The 26,268-nt window shown below is 34.0% G+C and overlaps 3 protein-coding genes and 1 non-coding gene across 7 annotated transcripts; all 4 read left to right on the top strand.

The window, feature by feature from the left end:
* Positions 1-294: 294 nt before the first annotated feature.
* Positions 295-4,929, top strand: LOC112751011 (uncharacterized). The gene is made up of 6 exons (XM_029293350.2): positions 295-803; positions 1,626-1,760; positions 1,884-1,962; positions 2,809-2,903; positions 3,691-3,858; positions 4,332-4,929. The coding sequence occupies exons 1-6, from the start codon at positions 476-478 to the stop codon at positions 4,490-4,492; spliced, it is 966 nt and encodes a 321-aa protein (XP_029149183.1). The 5' UTR covers positions 295-475; the 3' UTR covers positions 4,493-4,929.
* Positions 4,930-8,212: 3,283 nt separating this feature from the next.
* TRNAA-AGC (transfer RNA alanine (anticodon AGC)) lies at positions 8,213-8,285 on the top strand. Its single transcript has one exon. It is a non-coding gene; the product is annotated as a tRNA-Ala (tRNA).
* A 2,225-nt stretch (positions 8,286-10,510) lies between these two features.
* LOC140179004 (translocon at the outer membrane of chloroplasts 64-like) lies at positions 10,511-19,421 on the top strand. 4 transcript variants are annotated; one of them, XR_011872407.1, is made up of 15 exons: positions 10,511-10,902; positions 11,536-11,688; positions 12,182-12,306; positions 13,393-13,518; positions 13,754-13,936; positions 14,100-14,244; positions 14,541-14,709; positions 14,788-14,922; positions 15,931-16,131; positions 16,376-16,503; positions 16,589-16,640; positions 17,059-17,128; positions 17,280-17,439; positions 18,841-19,037; positions 19,122-19,421. XR_011872407.1 is itself a non-coding variant. In XM_072217070.1 (13 exons), the coding sequence occupies exons 1-13, from the start codon at positions 10,682-10,684 to the stop codon at positions 17,360-17,362; spliced, it is 1,791 nt and encodes a 596-aa protein (XP_072073171.1). In that variant the 5' UTR covers positions 10,511-10,681; the 3' UTR covers positions 17,363-17,805. The 4 variants fall into 4 exon arrangements, 2 of the variants coding, with proteins under 2 accessions (XP_072073171.1, XP_072073172.1); XR_011872406.1 differs by lacking the exons at positions 18,841-19,037; positions 19,122-19,421 and adding an exon at positions 17,611-17,805; XM_072217070.1 differs by lacking the exons at positions 18,841-19,037; positions 19,122-19,421 and having other exon boundaries at positions 17,280-17,805.
* Positions 19,422-22,615: 3,194 nt separating this feature from the next.
* Positions 22,616-24,440, top strand: LOC112749101 (uncharacterized). The gene is made up of 3 exons (XM_025797367.1): positions 22,616-22,882; positions 22,976-23,910; positions 24,023-24,440. The coding sequence occupies exons 1-3, from the start codon at positions 22,616-22,618 to the stop codon at positions 24,438-24,440; spliced, it is 1,620 nt and encodes a 539-aa protein (XP_025653152.1).
* Positions 24,441-26,268: the final 1,828 nt, after the last annotated feature.

Here is a 26,268-nt window from a genome sequence, read left to right as displayed (position 1 = left end):
GGGGTCTGGGTGAAACGGCGTCGTTTTAGTGTGGAAGGACTAAAAAGTCCTGTTTTAAAAAGTTACATGTCATGTGTGCTTTCGTAACGGTCAGGTCAGTGCCACATCAGATTTTTCTGTCAAGTCCAACAGAATCATTTCAACAGAGAGATAAATTTGTTCGCATTTTAGAGGGATTATAAACATAAATGTATTTTTTAATTCTTGGAAATTAAAATGTTTGCGAAAAAAATAGTAAGGACCTATTTGTCATTTTCTCTAAGAAAAATTAGTGGAAGAAATTTTGGCACGCCTAGTGTTAACTAACACACTGTAGCAGCCAAAAGCCATAAACCCTCTCGAATCTTACGATCTGTTCCAAACACATAAACCCTTTCCTCAGTTCTCATTTCTCAGTACTCAATTAAGAAAAGAAAAAGGAAAACAAAATAACGAAAAATCACAGATCTTATCTCCGAATCCCAAACTCATCGCTATGAGAAGGATTACCTCCTCCGTACTCCTCCGGACCTTATCCGCCGCTCGAGGCGAAGCCGTCTCCTTCTCCGTCCCCAACCGTTTCCTCCAGGTAGCTCTCTATGGCAGCAGTGCCGGCGGCGCCAGAGCTCACCGCCGCTGGTGGTTCACCTACGGACCTTTCGCCGGGGCATCGCTCGGCGTCGCCGGGGCTCTGGCGACGGCGGTGGCCACCACCTCGGCTTATCAGGAAGTCTTTGCCAAGGAGCCGCCGCCGCCTGAGGCTCTCCCGAACGACGTCGTTCTCTACCAATACGAGGCTTGCCCTTTCTGCAATAAAGTCAAAGGTCTCTACACTTTTTTCTTTTTTTCGTGTCTTGAAATGTTTTTAGGGATTAGAATGCTGACTTGGTGTTTGTTCAGTTGGGTAGCGTTGGGTTTTAGGAGTTTAGGTGGCTGTAATTGTAGCCATTACTTGCATTGCTTGCTGTGAATTGCAAATAATCATTTTTTTGGCTTCGATAAAACTGCATCTCGTTGATCTGATTCGAAATTATGGAAACTGGATTTGGATCATCTAAAGTGAGGATCATTGTACGGTGAAACAATGAGCTGTTCTCCGCTATTGGGTTATTTAGTGAAATCCACATCCAATGTAAATTATTGATACGATGGTGGATCCCTCGCATTTTTGGGTTCCAGTGATTTTCATTTTATGGAGTTTTAATTCATAAGAAAACAATATTTGTTTTGGTTGCTGATGAACTGGAGAAGCAGGAATTGAAAACTTACCTGTCTGGAAATTTTTTGCTGGAACCATTAAATGTATGTTTGGATACTGCATTCATCTTCGAAACTTTTTTATACAAGTTTATTATAAAATGTTTCCTGAGTTTTAGAGGGGGAAGTTAATCATTTCTTCGGAAACAATCAAATCCATACACTACTTAAGTCACATTGCAAAGGAGCATTACTTGCCTATTAAGACCTTTGATAAATGAAGTTACTTTCTAGATTGATTTATCTCACATATAATTGTGAATATGTGCTACGATATTGGTCCTTATTCTTCCCGGCATCCTTATTTCTTTATCATTGTAGTTTCCTATCATTGAGCTTTCACAGCATTTTCTTAGTTACCGTTGCTGATGCTTTGCTTGCTTGGCCAGCATATTTGGATTACTATGATATACCTTACAAAGTTGTGGAGGTCAACCCGCTCAGTAAGAAAGAAATTAAATGGTCTGAGTATAAGAAGGTGCCAATATTGATGGTAGATGGTGAGCAGCTAAATGACTCTTCAGGTATTGGACATTTCCCCTGAAAATTGGCTGTTAAGTTTTCTCATTGACCTATGCGGCTATGCCCACTGAATGAGACACTTCGGGTTTTTTCACTAAGTTGTTTTGTACCTGTCATTTTGGCAGCTATAATTGACATGCTGGGAGAGAAGATTATGTCAAAGAAAAAGGCAGGTGAGGATGACGAAGAGACAAAATGGAGGCGGTATGATTTTCCTCCTCTTCATCCCGTTTTAGTTTCCAATCAAACATGTCTCTAATGAATCATAAGTGGTGAAGTAACAAGCACCATTTTCAGTAGTTCGATTGAATAATGTTTTCCCCTATTTTAGGAGGTTGTTTATGACACTTTCATTTGCCTAGAATATGGAAGTGATGACTGAAAGAGAAAGCTTTCTACCTTCCTTTCCTTCCATATGCTATAGGGTTGATGTAAAAACATGTAGTAATTTATAACATTGCACTTATTATCTCAATGCAAATTTGTTCTGCTAACAAGTGTAAGAAATTCTGGGCACTTATTATGTGAAGACAATATAGAATATAGATGAATGTGTTGTTCTCTTTCCTTGTATGCTTCTAATTCTTAAGATTTTTTCTCAAATTGGTAGTTTGATTTCAGTCATTGTACTTGTTTCTTAGGGTTGTGCGTGCTTACAATTTATTAAATCTCTTTAGGGGTCATATATGAGTCAAGATCTAGGATTTGAACTTTTCTTTTTGGTTCCCCTGATTAGTGTAGTTGGTTTAGTATCCTGATCAGTCTCATTCTTTTATGTAAGAAAGGTCAGGTGTGGGATTTAGGCATTAGTTCCTACGAACTTGTTTCTCGGTTGCACTTCTTTTTAGTAAGATGATCAATTTAGCATCCAGTGTCTGTAGTCGATAAATTGCAATATACATCAGTATAGGCAACTTTGGTCATTATTGCTAAATTGAACCTGCTATAGGAGACTCATACAGGGAGAAAAAATATATGGAAATGATTAAATCGTATTTTTACTTGGCATGAGTCTACTATACTAATTATCTTTTCCTGTTTCTGATACAGGTGGGTTGATAATCATTTAGTACATGTTCTGTCACCAAACATATACCGAAATACTTCTGAAGCACTCGAGTCCTTTGACTACATCACGAGCAATGGTTTGTGTTGATCTAGTTACATAATTGGTATTCAGTTGAACATATTTCAAAAAGTTGTATATCTCACCACTAAATTTTGTTATATAAAGTTATCGATATCTCAATAAAGCATGAATTTCAGTCAAAGTCTATAGTTGGTACTTGTAAGATGTGGACATCATATGGAGTGCAGAAATCCAATACCAAGCATGACAGGATGCTTCTATAAGAAATGAAATTATTTGCTACTTTCATTACCCTGCTTCTCTCGAAAATGTGGCAATTTTATTTGAACTTAGGGTTTAGGGTTTAGGGTTTAGGGTTTTGGGCAAGTCATTTTTTAGATGTAATTGTGCAATTTTTATAAACTGGGATGCTTTTTATGATTGAGCATGCGGCTTTAAAAAGACTCGGATGATATAGAAAAATATGAGATGTAGATAAAATAAGGAGATGCATACAATAATACAAAGTTACAAAGAGATGCATCATCTCTCTCTGGTGTTGACTTTTACAACAGTTCATTGATCAGGTGTCTTCGATTGTGGCTAAAATGATCACAGCTGAAGATTTTCCCTTTTACTTTTTAAATCCCTTTGCCTCTGCATGTACCTTCCACACATAACACTATATCAAGGAAATAATTTGTTTTTGGATAACTCTTTGCAAATGTTCTGTCTGCTTTCTGCTTCTGCACATTATGCATGCAAATTATTCAAAGTTCTATCTTTGGCCATGCTCTATTCAAGCCCCTGATTTCTGATTGCCTAATGTGTAGTAATTTATTTCAATTTTATGTATATTGTAGGAAATTTCAGCTTTACAGAGAAAATTACTGTTAAGTATGCTGGAGCTGCAGCTATGTATTTTGTGTCCAAGAATCTGAAGAAGAAATATAACATCACTGATGAACGTGCTGCTCTTTACGAGGCAGCAGAAACATGGGTAGATGCTCTGAATGGCCGGGAATTTCTCGGTATGTACTCAACTTTTGTGTCACAGAAACCTATTATAATGCAAGAGCAAGCATTCACAGATCACAGTGTATCTGTGCATGTTAAACTGAAGCCAGAGATCCCTTTCTATCTCAAAATTTTTAGTTTTAAATTTCTTCTCTAATATTTTAGCGTCAACAAGAAAAAGTGTACCAGATTGGTTATGGCTTCATAATATATATCCTTGTCGTGCCAAAACATTGATCATGAACTTATTTATATACAAGTTTCATTTCTATGCGTTATTGATATAAAACTCCTCAACACTAACATGGTCCGGGACTTGTATATAACTCAAAAGTTAAAATGAAACCCTTGTATACCTTTTTTTATATTATACCACAAATTTAAGTCTCCAGCATGTACTTGAATATACTGTTTTGCCTTTGGTGATTAATCATTATTGCATTATTTAGATATGACCCCATGACTACTTTTCTTTCTTTTTCTTCAGGAGGGTCTAAGCCTAACTTAGCTGACCTGGCAGTGTTCGGGGTTTTAAGACCCATTCGGTATCTGAGGTCGGGAAAGGATATGGTGGAACACACGCGGATTGGTGACTGGTACTCGAGAATGGAGAGTGTTGTGGGAGAGTCTGCCAGGGTTAACGCCTAAACTAGGTTCGTAATCTCGGATTCAAATACTTAATTTTCCTTGCTTCTATTACTACCGTCTTGGTTTTACCTCAACTTGTTTGAAGTGAAGACATTTGGGTTTCTCAGTGAACATTTTTTGGCTCGTCAGGAAGATACTGCAATGTGGTGATAGTTAAAAACTAAAAAGAATGTAAAGCAAATTTTTTGCTGGAGTATTGATTCTTTAGAAAACTGATTCATAATTTCATCTGTTATAGTTGCTATTATTGTAAAGATCTAGCTGTATCAGGGAATAAGGCAATTATCTGTTGTACCCGAGATTGAAACTTCGGTACTGATCATAATACGCAAAGGGACATCAAGTAAATATTTAGTTTGATGTTAGTCAATTAATATACCACAAATAATGAGACCTGAATATTATAATATATATTATATGATGGAATTTCTAGACAACCAAATCAAATTTACGTACTTTGTACGTTCTTCTTCTTCCTCCTCTTTTCCCCCTCCTCCGTTATCATCTTCATCATTATCACTTCCTCTTCTTTCACCTTCTCTTTTTCCTCCTCATGATCCTTCATCATGTCATCGTCATCATCTTTTTTTTCTTCTTCGTCGTCGTCGTCATTGTTGTCGCCTTCTTGAAAAAAAAATTGAAGTATTCTATTTTATGTGTCATCCTCTACGCAATTCTTTTTTAACGTTGTCGTCATCGACTTCTTTCAAAAAAGAATAAGAAAAAACTGCAGCACTCTATTTTAAGCGTCACATTTAAAATATTCCGGTGTCAGAATTAAAATTTTTTATGTCATAACTAAGAAAATTTAGTACTATTTTTCTTTTATATATTTTTTTAAACAATTCTTTCTCCTCCTCTTCCTCTTTTTCCTTCTTCCTTCTTGTTTTTGTAGTTTTCTTGTTTCGCACTCTGCGTAATTTTTATTGTTTCACCTTTTTAGAAGAATTAAAAAAGTAAACAAAAAAACACAAAGGAATATAAAGAAGGAATTATGTGACTTTATTCTGCTTTTTGGTTTATCTTTAGATAATAAACACAAATTTTTGGAAAAAAAAAACACATCTTTATAATAAAAATACAAAAAATTCTACACGAAAAGAGGAAAAAAAAAGAAACAACAAAAAATTTATAGCATTCTATTCTGTGTTATATTAAAATTAAAAAATTTTTGTATTATAATTAAAAAATTTTGGTATTATATTTTTATTTTATATATATTTTTTAAACAACTCCTCTTCCTCCTACAAGTATACAACTATGCATTTCCTTAACCTTTTACAAATCATGATACTGATAAAGTAACAGACAAATTTTTATTTTAAACATAAGGTCTACGTGTTGAGTGTATAACATAAAATTTTGAAGATAGATTATAGTGTTATTTTTATTACACTGAACTGCAAACTAACAATTTTTAGTGTTCGTTATGTCTTTGTTTTTAATTTATATAAAACTAGAATGAGACCGTACGTTGCGAGAATTTAAATAAATAATAGAAGTGATTCATAAATATTATAAAAATAATTTTAAATACATAAATATAAATATAAATAATAAATTATTTTTTGAAAAGTATATTTATTGAAATATAGAAGTTTAATTACATGAAAATATAGGTTGTAAACATTTCAAGATTTTATGCAAGATAGTTATTTGTATAATCTCTAAAGTTATCTTTACTAATTTATATTTCAAAAATTAAAATTTAATATATCTATATTATCAACTATTTTAATAAGTACAACTAAACTGCATTTTTTTATTGGATATGATTAAAACATAAATATTACATTAAAATTAAATAATATTGACTAATTATCTTAGCTTGAATTAATTCAAAAGAAAACGTTGTAAAGATCGAACACAAATTATAATTTTATCCAACATTATTATAGTTATTTGTGGATTTTATAATACTATTAAAGTGAATGCAAAAGTGTATTGAGTTATTACTTATTAGGCATAAAATTAATCGTAATAGTCTAAAATTAAAAATTAGAGATAGTATTTCTTTTCCTATAAATCAAATTATATGAGAGTAGTTTGACGTCTTTCGACTATAGTATAAAGCGCTCATTGGTTTTTATATTTTGAAATAGTCTAGCACACCCATCTCCAATAAATTATCTTTAAAAGAATGCAATTGTAAAAACAAATGAATAATCAATTTGTTTCATGTTTTTCTTAAAAAAAATGGAAGATACTTTAATCTACAATTTAGAATTCAACACATGTGATGCTTTAAATAGGAGAATCTTGTTAATTATTGTGAGATCTATTATAAAATATGAATTGAATAGTGAAGATGACATTTAATATTAATTAAAAGGAGAATTTTTTTTTAAAGTTAAGAGTGAGACTCAAGCCCGTAATCTTTTAAGTGAGTATGAAAAAATTATGCTATTTGAACTATAATTTTTTGACTAAAAAAAAATTAATTATAAGAGTTATTTTGTTTATTATTATAGAAATCGTTACAAGAATTAACATTAAGGTTGAAAGAAAAAATATATTTAATTTCATAATAGAATTACATCTATACTACTATGTTGACATGGTAAAATTCTAAAAATTTATATGTCGAATTTTATATAAATAAAATAGATAAATAAATACTATTTTTTATAAATTTTATATTAATAATCAATAATATATAGTTCTAAAATTTGTTACAAGAATACAAGTAAAAAATAAGATTGGTATATATATATATATATATATATATATATATATATATATATATATATATATATATATATATATATATATATATATATATATATATATATATATATATATATATATATATATATATATATATATTATCAAAACGCATACACAACAAAATCATGTGTATAAGTGTGTTAGACTTGTGTCATCAAGTTTTAATGCCCTTGTATATAGAGGCGGATTTAGTGGGCACTAGCATGGGCTATGGCTCTCTAAATTTTTAAAATTTAAAATATATTTAATATAATATTTAAAATTTTTAACAATATACCTTCTAGTTTAATGGTCAAAGAAAAACATTTCATACTCTAAAATATGAGTTCAAATTTCATTTCATGCATTTTAAATTTATTTTCTTTTGTTCTTTCAATTTTTTTCCTTTTTTGTAATTCTTCTATCTATTATTATATAAAAATACTTTAGTTTCTATAATAATTCCTAATTGAATGTAATAAGAAAATATATATATAAAAATAAATTAGATTAAATTTTATTTTTTATGATATTAAAATCAAAATATATTAAGTGAATTATTTATTAATATAAATATATTTTATATATTATATTTATTAATTTATTTTAAATACGTATATTAAAAGTATTAGAGAAACAAATTTATATTATTTATGTTATATCTTTTATAATAAAGATAAAAATTAGAATTTTATGAAAACAAACTTTGATATAAATTATTTTTTTATTAGTTTAATATGGCATTTTTTATTTTTTATTTCTAACCCCCTTTTTATAAGATTTTTAGATTTGTCATTGCTTATATAGATATAACAATTCAACATAATCTCCATTACTCATGTCTTTTTTCTTTTCTATTTTGGGGGAGTGGGGGAGGTGAGAATTGAATCAAAGCTTTCAATTGCATTAAGATCTAAATAGTTTGTATGTATACTTGATTTTTCACATAAGTTGGATCCACTAAAGGAACAAAAATTGTGAGAACATATTAAACCATCGAAGAGATGTCAGCGTGGGGATGTAGCTCAGATGGTAGAGCGCTCGCTTAGCATGCGAGAGGTACGGGGATCGATACCCCGCATCTCCATTTTTCTCTTTTGGTAAAAATATAAAATTCTATTTTTGGGACTGGAGACCATCTACCGTGTTGGCCCTTGTTAAAAATAAATATCCTAAATTCTTATACATATTTTGAGTATTTTCTCCAGTCAAAAACAAATATATATATATATATATATATATAAGAAAAAAATACTTATCTTTTATCGCTGATATTATAATTTATAGCATATTTTTATTTGTATTAGATGACTCAAATGTTTTGGATTATTAAAAATAAAAAAAATTATTAATAACTCAAAATCATCTACTTGATTTTTATTTATTGGTCAAAGACTTATTGCTTCTACAAAGTAGGATTCAGAATTAAATACTCCATCAATTCAAGTTAAAATATATAGATTGTGTTAATGATTATCTTAAAATTATTCTAAAAACACTCATAAAAAAATACAAATATAATTCTTTTAATTAAAAAATGTAATATCATTGAAAATAGGGTTCGAAGTGAGCCGAGTTGAGTCGAGTTAAACCAAGTTTAAATTTGACTCATGAAAATTAAGCTTGACTCACGGCTCGACTCATTAACAATCGAGCCTATTTTGTAAGCTCAAGTTCAGCTCAACGAAAACTCACGAACTGATTCAAATAATAAGAACATAATCTATAATTCTATATCAATAAATTATAACTTATATATATATTAAAAAATATTAAAAAAATAAATTTAATATATTATCTATCTATCAATTATAAATTTTTTATTTATGTCATACATCAAAAGTATATATAAAAAATAACTATAAAATTTTAAACATTTAAAAAAACACACTATATATATATACCCGGCTCATTTAATTTATGAGCTCAAATCCAAATTCAAACTCGACTTACCAACTCACGAATTTAGCTTATTAAGCTATTAATGAGTCGAACTCAAGCTGACTCATGAGCTGATTTGTCTCACTTCCAACCTAATTGAAAACAAAACATTCTTCTTTTAATAATAAAAATGACTCGAACCTCTGTCTCACTTATTGCCTCTAATAGCAATGGGACAAGTTGGAAACATGAGGAATAATATTTAGATTATTGAAAATTTTTAATGGTATCAATTTACTGATGTTTCAATCATTTTTAACTGTTAATTTTAATTATAGTTTTAATTATAAAAAATATATAATATACAATTAAAATTAACTAAAATACCAATGTACCAACATATCTAAAAGTTTTTTTAGATTAATTACAATAATAAAATGTTCCAACATGTAATTATGGGTTTCACTTGTTTTTTTTAAATATTATTATTTCATATGACTAATATTTTCAACGGAAGGTATACTTATTTTTAAAAATGATCTAATGTAGGTAACTTTTGTATGATTATATAAATAATATTTATAAAACATTTAAATAAAATTTTAGTTTGTGTAAATTTATTGTTTTGGTTCTTGTAATATATTTTTAATTTTAATCCGACTAATATTCAAAATATTTAGTTTTTATCTCTACCATTAAAAAATAATTTAATTTTGATATAAAATTTTATTTATGTATTTAATTACGTAACGCCATGTCAGAAAAAATAGATATAATTAAATAATTTTATAAAATATTTTTATATTATCAATATATCAAAATTAAATTATTAAAAAAATACTAATGTAATACTAAAATAATGATGTGACAAATTTAGTATTTATATACTAAAATAGAAAACATCAATATTGAAAAATTTCTATGATGGAGAAAAAAATTAGATGAAAAAAATAACAAAAAATTAATTATTAAATTAAAAAAATAATAAAATATATATTAAAAATAAATTAAATAATATATATTTTTACACAAATATATAATGCTCATTGGTGATTTTTTTTTATCTATACTAAACATTAAAAAAAAGAGTGAAAAGAATAGAAACTAAACGGTTTTATACGTTTTAGGAACAAGAACAAAATAAATAATAAATAAAAGAAAAATTACAAAAAAAATAAACCAAAATTCAGCATTTTATAAGGCTAAGAAGTAAGAAGTAAGAAATTAACAACTAATTTAATAAAATTTGGATCTCTAAATTTTAAATTTTTATTTTAGAGAATAAAATGTGATTTTTTATTTTTAAATTTTTTTTGTTTATCTATAAAATAAATGATGAGAGATTATATTTTATTTTTTAAAATAAAATTTAAAATTTAAAAAATATAAATTTGATTGAATATAAAAAAAATAAAAAATAAAAAAGGAAGAAAAAGCAAGAGAGACTGAGAGTAGTTAACTACTTTTCAGCTGCTCGTGAATATAGCCATAGCTCTATCCCATTCTTCTTCTTCTTCTCTTGGTTCTCACCATTGGTGGCGCTTCATATCTCTCTCCCTCTCTCTCTCTCGGTGATTGTGGAAGAAGAAGCTACATAGCAGTATGGGGACCCCACAACCCGCGAATCACGTATGGGTCATACTTGGTCTTGGTTTTGCTGGAATCTTTCTCATTACTGCAAAGCTCAAGAAGAAGAAGAAGAGCGTCAACAACAACAATTTTGGCGCTTTCATCCATAACCTTCAGCTTCTTCCTCCGCCTCCTCCTCCACCTCCCAAAGCACCTCTCCCTCTCTCTCCACTCACCTTCGCCCTCTCTGACCTGTAAGCTTCTCTCTCCTAATTTCATTCCTTTTTCTGCTTTTGCTTTGTGCTTCGTTCCTATTTTCATCTATACTTCATCAATTCCCATGCTTTTGTTTTTCATCTAAGGTTCCTTTTCTTTTTTCCGGGCTTTATTTGAATATTTTTTAAAAAAAGCTATGTTTTTGGACATTTTTAGTTTTCATAACTTGGAGTATACCTCTCTATCCGATTGGATTTGTTATCAGCTCTTTATTTCAAGCTTTTCTTGTTTGTGCTCAAGCACTTCTATTCTTGGTAGTTAACTTAATAATGTACCGTACTACCATGTATATGTAATTGTGTATTAGAATTCTCTTATATGTTCTTAATAACGTGTAATGACTTGTATGAGAGAAAGATGTGCAAATGAAATTGTTGGATAGATATAAATACTGTTAGCCTATTATATTTCATAATAAACATGATTCTCTCATATTAGTAAGTTATTTTACAGGAACAAGTAACATTTTAGGTCAACCAGTATATATTTTTTCTGAATATTCACGATGATTATTTAAGCCGTTGCAGTATCAAAACTTTATTTTATTTTTCATTTTTTTTTTTGCAATAAATTAATGAATCAGATTGTTGTCTTGTCATGATGGTTACCAGATTTGACATAGATGGACATGTTACTACATTTGGGCATCCAGAGTGGGCGAGGACACACGAAGCTGCCTCTCAGACATGTCCTGTGGTATCTGCGCTGGTCGAAGGTGGTGCAACCTGCATTGGGACTACTGTTGTTGATGAACTAGCTTTAGGGTTGGTTTCATATTCCATTGTTTATTTATTTGTTTCTTTTCGATTCCCCTCAGCCATGTCTTGGTGGGGACATATGGGCTAGGTTTTGTTAACTAGGTATATACTCAGGAAAGTTATGCTGAATTATGATGTTAACCAAATGGAGTATAGAAAAATAGGCACCTGGCCATGAGTAAAAAAAAAAAAAATGAAATGTAACAAATGTGCGGGTCATCGAGAATGATCTTACATAAGTTAAAAAATGATTTGAATGTCTAAGAAATGATATTATAGACCATGTTGACCTAAAAATTTCTTCCTGTCTAGGGATTTGGCTAAGGAGATCAAAGAATGACTGAATATATTTTTGCCTTATGTCCATCATATGGTGTAGTAGATAGTAAATGATATTCAATAGTTTACTTGGGGATTTTTAGAATGAAAGCTTTTCCTATTTTTTTATCTTCTGGATTTTTAGTAAATACATTTTCTGTTTGCAATCTCTGGTTTGCAGTCTTAGTGGTGAAAATAAACATTATGGAACGCCAACCAATCCTGCTTTGCCTGCTCGAGTACCAGGCGGCTCCTCCAGCGGTGCTGCTGTTGCTGTGGCTGCCAATTTGGTTGATTTTGCCCTTGGTGAGCATCATGATACATTTAAAGTAGTTTATCCTAGTCATTACTTGTTTGCTTTCTTGGTATAGCCGATACTTGTTTTGTAAGACATGCTCAGTTTCATTCTAGATGACATATTTATAAAAGAAGAGTGTATGTGTTTGTGTTTGTGTTTGTGTTTGAGTTTATTCATATCTAAATAACAAGACCAATATGATGTTGTATAGAAAAGGCGACTTTGTTTTGACTTCTGCATATTGAAGATTGTTGAGTTGTACAATAATTAGCCTATAGTAATAGAGTTGATTCCTGTCTCAATTTGGGCCCTTTTTTATATATATAAAATAAATTTTTTCCCACATGGGAAATGCTGGATCATGAATTTGGTATGTAGGACATCTAATGGATAGTTGGTTGATTGGATGGGGGTGAGAGGTATGCTTGTTGCCAGTAAGGCAGAGGAAATCGAGATTTTACGTAAAATTGGAAGAGTAAATGAAATAAATAAAACATGAAATCATAACAAGATTTAAATTATAAAATCGTCTGACCCAATGAAAATTTTATAGAATCGGTTAACTCATTCAAAATTTTAATATCGGAAGATTATAAGGGATAATTGAAATTCTAGCTACTATAGTTGCCACCAGGGGCATGTTGTGAGAGAGACAAAACACGGAAAGTTGTGTCCTTGTCCCTGTCCCCGGAAACGTTCTCATGGAGATTTCTCATGCTTTGGTGAAGTTTATATTGATTGGGAGTTGAAACCAAAATTCAAAAATTGTATTTTCCGATTCAAGACATATCTAGACATTTGATGGATTAACTACCAAAGCCTTTAGTTTATGGGCAACACAATGCTGATGTAAACTTAAATCTTGAAGGCATAGTATTAACTCAAATCGTTGAATTTTTTATATTTACCTTTTTTTTTTTGGTTTTGGCAAACTCTTGTGCTCTATCATTTTAGGAGTTTATGGTTCTATTCCAATTCTTGCTAGTGTTTTTATTTATTTATTTTATTGTTTTTTATTAATTAACCAAATATAATATGCTGATATGTGAATTTGTTTCTGATATAATCACACTTTCCATAATCATGTACAACAGGTGTTGATACCGTTGGAGGGGTAAGAGTGCCTGCTGGATTTTGTGGCATTTTAGGATTTCGACCTTCATATGGGGCAGTCTCTCATGTTGGAAGCATACCTGTTTCAAAAAGCCTGGACACTATTGGTATGCATGATTTGATTTGTTATTTGTTTTATTGACTAGTATACTTCTTCAGTCTAAAAGATCAATGATGAGAGCGTTATCCCAAATGGCACTAAGTTCCTTTAGGGGCTGCTTGACCCCAGAATTGAATCCCTGGCTCCATTATCATGATTTTTCTGTGGAAGCTAGTATTATGTCATCAAATGCATTTTGTTGAAGTTCTTTTTAACTTTTAACAATGAAATGGCTTTTGCAGGCTGGTTTGCAAGGGATCCTAATATTTTGCGACTTGTTGGGCATATACTTATGCAAGTACCATATATATTTCAACGCAATCCACGACAAATAATTATAGCTGATGATTGTTTTCAGCAACTAAATGTCCCTCTCGACAGAAGTTCTCAGTTGGTCATCAAATCTGCTGAGAAGCTTTTTGGAAGTATGTTCTATTACTATGTGCTAAATTTCCATTATGTCATCTTAAGGTCATTGTTAACATGTCCTTTTTCTTTCTATATTTTTTAATTATTCTTTTCTTTTGTAAATGAATATTACTTAGCTATTTTCTTGAGTTCTCTACACCAATTTTCTTCACTCTTCAGGGCAAGTATTGAAGCATATAAATCTTGAGGACTATTTAAGTTCTAATGTTCCTACTTTGAAAGAGCTCTCCAGTCTCAAAACAAATGGTGAACTTAAAGTTTCGTCATTGAAATCACTTGCAAATGTTATGCAGTTTCTACAAAGGTTAGTTGATTTTTTTCTGATGTTGAAAAGTCATACAATGCAATAACATTGTATTGGGCAGAATGGGGCTCCCCGCACCTAGACGGCCATGCAAAGGCCATTATCACAAATTGAGCATGCTACATCAATTATCAAACAACTTTCAGGAAATAGTTTATTTTATCTTTTGAATTTTCTCGTTTTAATCCTCAACGATTCTGCAATTTGTTCATTATCTTTTAAGTTTGACTTGATCCTCGTCATCTATGCAAATTTTAATAATATAGAATGATTATTTTATTATCCTGTGTCAACAGACATGAATTTAGACTTGTGCATGAGGAGTGGATAAACACAGTAAAGCCTGATCTTCATCCAGCTGTTTCAGCAGATTTATATGAAAAGTTTGAGGTATCTGATGTAGAGGTTGAACACTTCAAATCCATTAGAAATGAAATGCGTGCTGCTGTCAGATCTCTTTTGAAGGTAATGATTTTGCATCACTATGCATCTCAACTCTCATAAATCTTTCTGATTAATTTTAATACGGTTTATGCTTTTAAGAATGAAGGAATATTGGTTATTCCTACTGGAGCTGATCCTCCTCCAAAGTTGGGTGGCAAAGAGATCTCATCAAAGGACTATTGGAGTCATGCATTTAGTTTGCTAAGTATTGCTAGCATATCAGGATGCTGTCAGGTATAGTTCTCTCCCCTGCTGGAAACTGGTATCTCACGTTCCTTTTAGTGCATGTTTCGTTTCTATTTTATTTTTAGTGTTATCCATCCTTAGGATTTTGCGAAGAGAAAAATGAAAACAGTGAACTCCTGTTTTCTGTTTTTATTTCTTGTTTTCGCTTTTTACTTTAGAAAATCCTAAAACTAGAAAACATTAAAAATGAAAAACCAAACAGGCTCAAATTTTCCTTTTCCTAGTCTTCATACAACACGAAATAATTGTTTGCAAAAGAAAAATAATATATAGCACATAGACAGACATGTATAGCACTTTTTTGCAAAAAAAAAAAAAAATATTACATTATTGTAAATAATGGAATCACAATATTGTTTGGAAATGGGTGGGCCCCCGGGTAATGTAGTAACAGAAATAACTGAGAGGAAGAGTAATAAGAAATGAGACAAGAATTAATGTGGTTTAGCTTAAAGTCTATGTCCACCAACAAAGGTAACAACAATGAATTTTGCAGTGAAATATGAAGAGGATAGAAGATAGGTGACACTAAAAAAGAGATACAACTTGGACAACCACACTAGCCGAGTCAAATTTCCGATGAGATACAAAGTGGTAAATAGCAACACTTCACTCAAACCCGAATCCCAAATACATTATAATATTTATCTCACTAGTGTATACACACTATCCTCACAAGTCACAAATGAGGGAGAGAAACTTAAACAAACTTAATATTCTCACAATTGAATATAAGGGAAGAATGTGTTGAATCAGAGAGCAAAGTGATTTGCTTCTTCTGGGATTTTGCATGGTTGTGTTTGGTGCTTTAAGAGTTGCCAATGAGCTCTCTATTTATGGTTATGGGCTTAACAGCAACATAATCATTTCATCCCACTGGTGGCTAAATAAAAGCTACTTTGGGTGGATTATAAAAGTAGCAATGCGAGTCGCATTGCAAAAATACACACCCTTGTGATTATTTTCTCATCCACATTTTGCTGATTGTCTTTTCAGGTCACAATACCATTAGGAATTTACGAAAAGTGTCCTGTTTCGGTGTCCTTAATAGCTCGGCATGGTAATGATTGCTTTCTACTGGACACACTACAGACCATGTATTCTACGCTCCAAGAGCAGGTTGATATTGCTGCCAAAAGTAAATCACCAAGAAATGTTGTCACTAAGGAAGAAGCTGCTGAAATTGCGAAAGAAAGGGTATTTCTGCAACTGTGTTAGATAAATTCAGCACTTTATGAATTCTGCTTTCATTGTGCAACATGGCCTGCACATTTTATGACATCATCTTTGACTACAACTCAGCTGCTATAAACCATACTTATCTTTCGTTTGAATCCATGTATATTAAACACTGGATTTCTTTCTTTCTTCCTTTCTTTTTCTTGTATTATTGTTACTATTTTTAACCATTTTTTTTCCGGTTCGTTACTCAATGAGTCAGGGAAATCAAGCTTACAAAGACAAGCAGTGGCAGAAAGCCATTGGATTTTATTCGGAAGCCATAAAACTGAGCAGCGACAATGCAACATACTACAGTAATAGGGCCCAAGCATCTCTAGAACTTGGAAGGTAGCATATCATTCTTGATGGTTTCACTTCTCAAAAGTTATTTAGCAAACATCATAATTTTTTATTTTATTTTATTTTTATGCAGTTACCTCCAAGCTGAGTCGGATTGTACAAAAGCAATTAGCCTTGACAAAAAGGTGATTTACATCTATAAATAATCCTGAACTTGGATAGTAATAAAAGTTCTGTGTGATTGATTTTCTTGACGTACAGACAAATAATTATTTCTTACAATCCGAAGTCCAAATATCATGAGTCCACTTCATATGAAACTTTATCTAACTTTGTTCACGCAAAATACGAAAGGTAAAAAGCAAGTCAATCTATTAGCCTTCTCCCTTCGGCTCCTCTTTAGATCTTGGACTTGGGCTTATTCAAGGGAAGCACTTTGTTTATTCTTGCATATTCTATACTTCCTTGGATCTAGTAGCTGTGCAAATTTTATTATATATTGGTATTAATTCCCTGTCTTTTTTCCTGCAGAATGTCAAAGTCTAGTAGCTGTGCAGAATTTTATTATATATTGGTATTAATTCCCAGTCTTTTTCCCTGCAGAATGTCAAAGCGTATTTTCGAAGAGGTAGAGCAAGAGAGATGCTTGGCTACTATACTGATGCAATCGATGGTAGGATCTTTCACTCAGTTCAGACTTGCGTGCGACAAGTATCTGCATGCTACTATATTTCCTTGTGTACATCTTTGTTTCATTGTTGCTCCATTTTCATATGAAAGTTTCAGAATTTTCCAAATCATAGGTGAACTATTTTTCTTTGCAGATTTTCAACATGCCTTGGTACTTGAACCAACCAACAAAATGGCATCCTCCGCTGCTGAAAGATTGAGGAAACTATTCCAGTAGATATATCATTCTGTCCACTATATGTGATGGCTTCGATAAGTCGTCGCTGGCTGCCGAAGGGTTCCAGAAACATGAAGGTTTTGAACCTACTCATTTCTTGTTATAGTATTCATACAATATTGTGTTAGGTGGTGTCAGCAAAATTATACTTATTCTTTGTCCTTTAAGGCAATGAAAGCTAGTATTATTCAAGTTCTACATCACTAGTGTTACTGCCAAAAGTAATTTAATGTCCAATTTTGCTTTAGGTAAATACATTACGATTGTAACGTACTACAAGTGATGTGAGATTGTGAGGTATAGTGGTCATGACTAAAGCTCAATATTTTGATTTTGGGATCATTGGTCTTTGAATTTTCTAATAAAAGCACTCACCATTGGTGTCTGAAGGTATCTTACTACCTTGTGGTAAGATCTCAAATACCTCATTTTTATTTTACTAATTTTGATCTTGTAGACGTCTCTATAAAATGTCATGCTATTTAAAAATCATTTGAATATATAATGTGAATTGCAAACGATGTACCCCCCCCCCCCCCCCCCCGGGGAGAAAAAAAAGGCTCTTTTATCATATATATTCATAAAAATACCTTGTGCTGTTTATAAAACTTGAGCTCTTTAGTTCGAATTTAGAATATAAGTATTTATCATTTTAGCCAATTTTAGCTATTATTATTATTATTATTATTATTATTATTATTATTATTATAGATAAAAAAAAATGGATACACTAGTATAAATAAAATCAATGAAATATAATTGTTTGAAATTTATTAATTTACATATACTGACTTGTTCAATTACACATTTATTCATATCCAATTTTAACAAAATTTGGTATTAAATTATCTGTTTTATGAATTCTTATAATTCAGCAGTAATAACAATAAATTTTATATTATAAAATTTTTTAAGTGAAGTAGTCTTATCAAAGTTCTAACAATTTTGCAATAGTTTGTTACAAAAATAAACTTATAAATAGAAAACGGATATGATAAATGGCGAAGATCAAGAGAATCTAGCCTTTTGAATCTTTTGATACACGCTTAAGTATCCATTTTCCACTATAGCAATTTTCATGAATCTTTTTGGTCAATTTCTTTTCAGATTAGAAGGATTTTCCGAAAATGTAAGTTTAGGACATGGTAAATTGGGAGTTAAATCTCAATTTGGCCCTAAAATTTTGTTCGAGATTTAGAATGATCCCTATAATTTCATTAACCTCAATTAGAATTTCCAAATTTACATTCGTGGCTCCGATTTGTCTCTGCGATCATCTCCGCCACCGGAAAGCTGATCTGGCACAGTGTCATGACACAGTGGACTACATGTGGCCTGTTAAGTGCTGAATGGGATTGCTAATAGTTACATGACCTGGAGATAGAATTTTATATCTCAATCTAGTCCCTTCGATTGAAATAAATCCCTAGACAATGGCTCAAAACCCCTAAACTGATAATTCATCATCGTCTTCATAGGGATGATTAGGAGCAGCAGTCAAGATTCAGGGAACTCAAGTAGGTCACGTTCACATGGAACGTGGGCGAGGACTACCAATCGCATCAGAGCAGGGAAGCTTCCTCAATGGTGTGGATGCGGGATGCGCCTTGTTCTTCGTTGATCTGGTACAGACGCCAATCCTGAGCGACATTTTTTTGGTTGCCCAAACTACAATGTGAGTTGTTGAATCCTAGGAGCTTATTGGAACCTCCTTATTAATTGTATTTTATGTTAATTTTTTTTCCTGGTATCGTTGCAGACCGCAGGAAAGAGATGGTGCGGGCTTTTCGTATGGGCAGATGAAGAGGATGAAGCCATTGTTGGAAGAGTTGATTCTGCAAAAAATGTTGACTATTGGAAAATGAATTTAAGTTGGACAATTAGGGACTTGGAAGCTGATGTTAGGATTTTAAAAATATGGAACTGTGTTTTAAGTTTGTTTGTATTTTCGATTGTGGCTTTGTGTATTGGTTATGGCTTTGTTGTAGCAATAGATATGTTAAACATCACTTTTTGCCAGTTTTATTTTCAAGTTGGCTAATATGGTAATGTTGAATATTATCAATTTTTGCAATGTAGTGGTATGAAGTTGCAGTAAAAAACAGCACCTAATTGAACATAAATTATTATAATATGCAAGTTTCAATTTCAACTTGGCTAACATGGTGATGTTAAATATTATCAGAGTCTTCAACGTGCACATATCAAATTACAATTAAAAACAACACCTAATTTAAGATAAATGATTATAGTAACTAATAGGCAAGTTTCATTTCCAAATTGATAATAAGGTGATACTAGCACTGACATTTATAGCAGTCATCAACATTGATGTCTATCTAGTATTATCATTATACAAAATATTAAAATCATTCAAAATAGAACCACCTATTCAAATCCAAACTTAAACATTCTATATCAATTTTATTGATTTTGACTTGTACATAAACTAATCCCAAAATACAATTATCAAGATGAACCCAAGTTTAGCATAATTAAATACTACAAAACAGAAAGCTTCTCATCACTTCTTTCTTGGGGTATGAAGCCTGGCGTAGGGACAAACCTCATGACCCCTGCCAATCTTGCTGTTGTCCTGGAACTTGCTCTCTACATTGGGTCCATATTTGCAGCAGTTGAGTATTGAGGAGATTTTCTCTTTGGGAGCAACTTCTTTGGCCTTGTAATTTGAATTGGAACAAGTGGAATAAATGCAAGATAATGAGTCAGTTCTGCTGTAGAAATGTGTAAGCAATAATTATTGTTTATTGTTTTGGAGTGAGTTGGGAAGTCATACTCCTTTATTAATCAATAGTTGTGAATAAATGGGTTGTGTGATTTCAACCTCTGAAACTGCAGTATCATTATTAGCATTATTACCGGCATCATTTCCAATATCATTAGCAACAACATGTCCATCATTGCTAGCAGTATTCCCATTATGTCCATCAGCACCAACATTGGCGGCAGCATCACTAGTATTTGCAACAGCAGCAGCTTCAACAGTAGCAGCTTTAGCAGCAGTAGTAGCTTCAGCAATGGCTTCATCGTCAGCCTTTCTATGACTGCAGCTTCTTTTAGTGTGGCCTTTTGTCCCACAATAGGTACAAGTAAGCTGCTTGTACTTTCTGTTTAACTTAGTTGTACTTTTTTGCTTTTTACTTCCTGAAGGTTCTTTATCGGTATCTTTTCTTCTCTTCTTTTTCAAAGTTCCAGGCTTTCTCTTTACTTTCTATATATATATATTAATCAAATTTATACCGTGACATAAACAAACACATATATTAATTAAAGGGATAAGTATGATTTTGGTCCCTAAAGTAGGGGCCAAAAATTTATTTCGTCCCTCGGCTTTTTTTCGCAACAAAAAGGTCCCTTAGGTTCCGGTTTGTTTTAAAAACGTCCTTTGCCTCCAAAAATAAATTTTTAATACGAAAATGCCCTTGTTGGTTGGTATTACTTCCCGCGAGATCAAATTTCCTTTCCCAAGCAACGCTTCGACTGAGAATAGGAGTAGAGAGTGAAACGTTTGTGTGAAACGATTGTGCGAAACCCTTGGAAGGCCTTCCTACGACGTCCGGCGTTGGTAGCTTGAGAGAGGTTGCCGGAAAACTTCGTGGTTTGTTAACTTGGCTTCGTTCCAACAAAAATCCCTCGGCAAGGTAAGCATTATGTGAACGTAATTTCTCGTTTCTTAATGTGGATTGTGCGAAGGTGTGTGGAAGGGTAGGGTTTGAACTGATTGTAGTTGTTGTTGTTCATAGTTGGTTGAGTAACTCCCTATGTTGATTAATAGGGTTTTTCGGGAAGGAGATGGCGCTGTTCAACATGCGGGTGCACCATGGTGGGTTATTTGGATATGATAATGGTGTGCTGAGGTACTTGAAGGGTCAATCTACAGTTATGGAGGACATTGACGGCGATCGGTGGAGTGTGTTTGAGGCATACGAGGAACTGAGACACCTTGGATACCTGAAATCCAACATTTCAGCGTTATGGTACATAGACCCAACTAAGGATGATTATGAGCGTCATTTGAGGCTATTGGTAGGTGACACAGAGGCAATTGAAATGTGTACCATAGCAGGGAGGAGAGGCTTTGTTGATCTGTTTGTGGTGCATGAGGTTGAGGATGCCGAGGGATTTCCGGAGGTGGGTTTTCTGGACGTGGGGGGACAAACGGTTGGTGGCCAGAATGAGAAACCCTTAGGTGGTGGTATGGATTTAGTGTTGTTCGAAGGCAATGTAGATAACAGTGATGGAGCTAGGGTTGCAGATCAACAAGAGTGCGATAATAAGGATGGTGGAGTGGAATTAGGCCAAGAGGGAGATGAGGCGGATGGTGATGATGCTAGCAGTGGCGAAGACAGTGATGACCCAACATACTTGCCATCTGATGAAGAGGAAAACAGTGTGGAAGACATCCACTTCACTGACAGTGATGAGGTGTACGACTATGAAAGTGGATTTGGTGAAGATAATGCTGTGCCGAAGGACTGCAATGTGGAGAAGGGCAAAAAAGTTGTTACAAGTGATTTGGATGATGAGGATGCAGTTGACAGTGATGAATTGGAGCAGGATTATGTAATTGCAGGAGTAGGGATGGGTGATGATGATGGGGAGGATCATGCTGAGGAGGGGGGGCAGAGGTTTCCAGTGCATAAGACACAAAAGGAAATGGGAAAGTACCAATGGAAGGTTAGCACATTGTATGAATCTCGGCAGGAGTTCAAGGACACAGTGGCGGCCTATGCAGTCAACACAGCTAGAAACATTAAATTCAGCAAGTGCGACTTGGTGAGGGTCCGAGCTGTTTGTCAGAAAGGCTGCCCATTTTGGTTATATGCACACAGGGTGGGTGAGGAGTCCACTTGGCAACTAAGAAGCATGAATCTCCAACATACCTGCATGCAGACACACCGGGTTGGGATTATGCACAGCAAATGGTTGGGTACCCAGTTTAAGAAGAAAGTTGAATCCAACCCAAAGATCAAGGTGAAGGAGCTAGTTGCAAAGGCTCACAAAAAATGGAACTTGACCGTTACCAAGGCAATGGCAGCTAAGACAAAACAGGAAGCTTTGAGTCAGATATAGGGGGCCTTTAGGGAGCAGTACAAGCGAATAAACGACTACTGCCATGAACTCCTAAGAACAAACCCAGGTTCCACAGTGATTCTCAAGGTTATTAGATCACCAGATTTTGCTCAAGAGAGACAGAATGCAGAACTGATGAACTATTGTGTCTTCCAAAGAATGTATGTATGCTTTGAGGCTTGCAAGAAAGGTTTTCAACACTGCAGAAGGTTCATTGGGCTGGACGGTTGCTTCTTGAAAACCCCCCAAGGTGGACAACTGTTGACTGCAGTCGGAAGAGACCCAAATGACCAGATTTTCCCCTTAGCGTATGCGGTTGTGGAGGCGGAGACTAAGGACTCTTGGGTCTGGTTTCTGCGTCACCTGTCCGATGACTTAGGCCCACACAATGTTGCAAAGTGCACGTTTATGTCCGATCAGCAAAAGGTAACTCACAATATATCAGCCTTTCACAAGTTGTCCTTGAATTTATTTTAATAAATGAAGTAACAATTTGAAATCTTACCTAACTGTAAACAGGGCTTATTGCCGGCGTTTGAAGAGGTCATTCCAGGTGTGGATAACAGGTTCTGTGTCAGGCATCTCTACAGCAACTTTAGGAAGAAGTTTCCTGGTTTAGAGCTAAAGAACAAGATGTGGAGGTGTGCTAAAGCAAGTCATTGGCAGATCTGGGAGAAGGAAATGAAAACTTTGCGACTTCTGAATGAGGGAGCATTTAGACATCTGAATGGCATTCCACCAAGGTTCTGGTCAAGATCCAGGTTTACCTTCCTATCTAAATGTGACAATCTTGTTAATAATATGAGTGAGAGTTTCAATTCTGTGTTAGTAGAAGCAAGAGAGAAACCAATTGTGAGCATGTTAGAGGATATTAGGATTTACATGATGACTAGATGGGCTGCAAATAGGGAAAGGGTTCTTAATTATCCAGGAAACATTATGCCAATGATTAGTAAGAAATTAGAGAAACGGGCAAGCTTAGCTAGGGACTGGAGGCCTTACTGGTCATCTGCTAGCCAATACGAGGTTATGAGTGGTCTAGATAAGTATGTTGTGGATCTGGCAGCTGGTGAATGTTCTTGCAGGAATTGGCAACTTAGTGGGATTCCTTGTCCTCATGCCATCAGCTGCATCACCTTCAAGGGCCTTAATTTGGAGTCATATGTGGATGAATGCTACAAGAAGGAGGCTTACATCAGGTGCTACGAGGCGGTGATACACCCTGTAAACGGCTCGGAGCTATGGGAGAGGACTCAATATGATGATGTCATCCCACCTCCTTATAGGAGGCCAAGCCACAGACCGGTGAAGAAGAGGAAAAGAGGGGCTACAGAGGAAGACATTAGAAGCCAGACTCATATGTCACGGAGGGGAGAAGTCCAAAGATGCTCCAACTGTGGTGGAGTTGGACACAAGAAAAGCGGCTGCAGCCTTCCTAAGAAGAGGGTAAGAGGGTTTGTGATATGCTATTCTAGGGTTCAACTAGCATCATGATTGCCAACTATATAAGTTTACTACTATATGATATGTGTGTTACTTTCTATATGATTTACATAACTATTGTAGGCCCAAAGTTCAACCAACAGAGCTAAGAAGAATGCAGCTAAGCTGGCACCTGGTCAGACAGCTTGGGGAGGGAGAAAGAGGACTACTACACCATCACCATCCAATCTACCAGCATCTCATACCAGGAAAACCCCCCACAAGGCCCAAGAAACGTGAAGCCCGGCCCACCACAGAAGCACCTCAGCCCAAGAAGGCTTCCACCAAGCCCAAGAAAGCTTCCACTCAGCCCAACATCCTGGCCCAGCCCAAGAACAAGGCTGCATCTTCTGCAACCTCCACCAGCAACAAACAGCCTCCTAGCCAGCCATCTGTGAAGAAGAGGCCCTTTTCTATCATTCAATGCAGTGCACCTCATCTACCCATGCAGAAGCTGAGGTTGATGGCCAAGTTACCCCCATCTCAGTGGGGAAATCTTTAGGATTTAAGTGTGAAATTTTTTGTGACTCTTGTGTTAATGTTTTGCAAGAAGTGTTTTTAATTTTGGTATTGGATATTTACATTAAGAACTTTACCTTAGTTACATTGGTTTGAGTACTGTATTTTGGTATTAAGTGCCTGAGGACACTTACAGTGTTGCTTCTCTATTTTTTGGTACTAGGCATGTGGAGCCAAAGACAAAATATTTGTGTATGTTTTAACTAGTCATCAAATGAAATATTCCATTACTAATTACTGAATTTTCAGATCTTCTATTGAATGCTTTTCTGCTTTGCTCATAAACTACTTTTACATTACAAAATAAAACAGGTCCACTATCAAAGAAAGTGACAATTTGGGCAACATTACACAACACTTTTCTTCATTAGTTCAAACGCTTTCAAAGTTGAAGACCAAAAAAAAAAAAAACATTTTCAAAGTTGCTACAAACCTAAACCACTGTAACATCAAAGAATACCCTCAAACTCTACCCACACAACACAGTAAACCTCATAACATTCCCTACCAAATCATCTATAACCTAAGTGCATTCCATTCGGCTGCTTCAAGTTGTAATGATTCTGCAGGAATAAGAACAGAAACCCCACCCACCCAGCAAAACATAGAGCAGCCACAACCCAAAGCTTCGTCTCCAACTCTTTCAATCTTGCCTTTAATTTCGTTATCTTTCTCCTATTTCTTGCAAATTCAACCTCTTCCTGAACCTAGTACAAGCCACAGAAACATATGAAGAAATCTCAAATTCTCAGACCCACAATAGCAAAATAGGAAGAACACTTTACCTCATAGTATACACAACCCCAAAATCTTCGTCCAGGGTTATCCTTCGTCGATGAAGTTTGCAAAACCGGCCTCTCACCATGGCCACAGAGCAACTCCTTTGCATCTGAACGAAAACGTGAGGCTCTTGAGCTCTGGGAAGCCATAGACGCCACTGACTCCTAAACCCTAGCCGTCGACCTTCAGCAGCAACTCTCGTCGTTATTCCTCCCTCCACTGCACCTCATTTTCATTCACTTTCTTGATTTAATCCTTCTATTATTATTTATTTATATTAATTAACGTTTCCCATATCCGTTAAAAACGGTCGTAATGAAATCCAACAACCACAGGAGTAAAATCGTTAGAGGGACGATTTTAAAACAAACCGGAACCTAAGGGACCTTTTTGTTGCGAAAAAAAGCCGAGGGACGAAATAAATTTTTGGCCCCTACTCTAGGGACCAAAATCATACTTATCCCTTAATTAAATTTGCCAAAGTAGTTAAAGTTAGCTCAACAATATAAACAAATATATATTAATGAAAGATGAACCTGTTATTTGCCAAAATCTGTACGTACAGATGCTCTTTCCCAAATCAACTGCCATGTTAGTCGGCCACCCATGAATTTCAAATCTTTCATAGTGTTCATCTCCACTTCAAATAGGAAGCCACTTTCCAGATTCTTTCCTGATCTTTTGTAGCCTACTATGTTGAACTGGGGTAACTTGCTTATGTAATTGACTAATTTCACTTTGTTCTTTGCAATTGATCTCAGTACAAACATCCTAACCTCCTCCAAAAGTGTTATAATTGGCTTTGCCCGATACTCCTTAATCCTAGAGTTAAAAACCTTACATGCATTATTTGTGATGTTATCAATTTTTGGGTCATGCCTAAAGAATGCTTTGGTCCATGATTCCTTAGGCCATTTGTCCAAGTAAGCCCACGCTTCTTCACTTCGATTCCGAATCCTTTCCATTTTCCGCTGAAATCCATGCCTTGTACTTTCTCTAGCACACTCCCATAAAAGACCCCTAAGTCCCGA

This window comes from Arachis hypogaea, chromosome 15, assembly GCF_003086295.3.
Source record: "Arachis hypogaea cultivar Tifrunner chromosome 15, arahy.Tifrunner.gnm2.J5K5, whole genome shotgun sequence".
Taxonomy (NCBI): Eukaryota; Viridiplantae; Streptophyta; class Magnoliopsida; order Fabales; family Fabaceae; genus Arachis; species Arachis hypogaea.
Note: the sequence above shows the minus strand (reverse complement) of the source record. Positions and strands in the feature narration are given on the sequence as shown.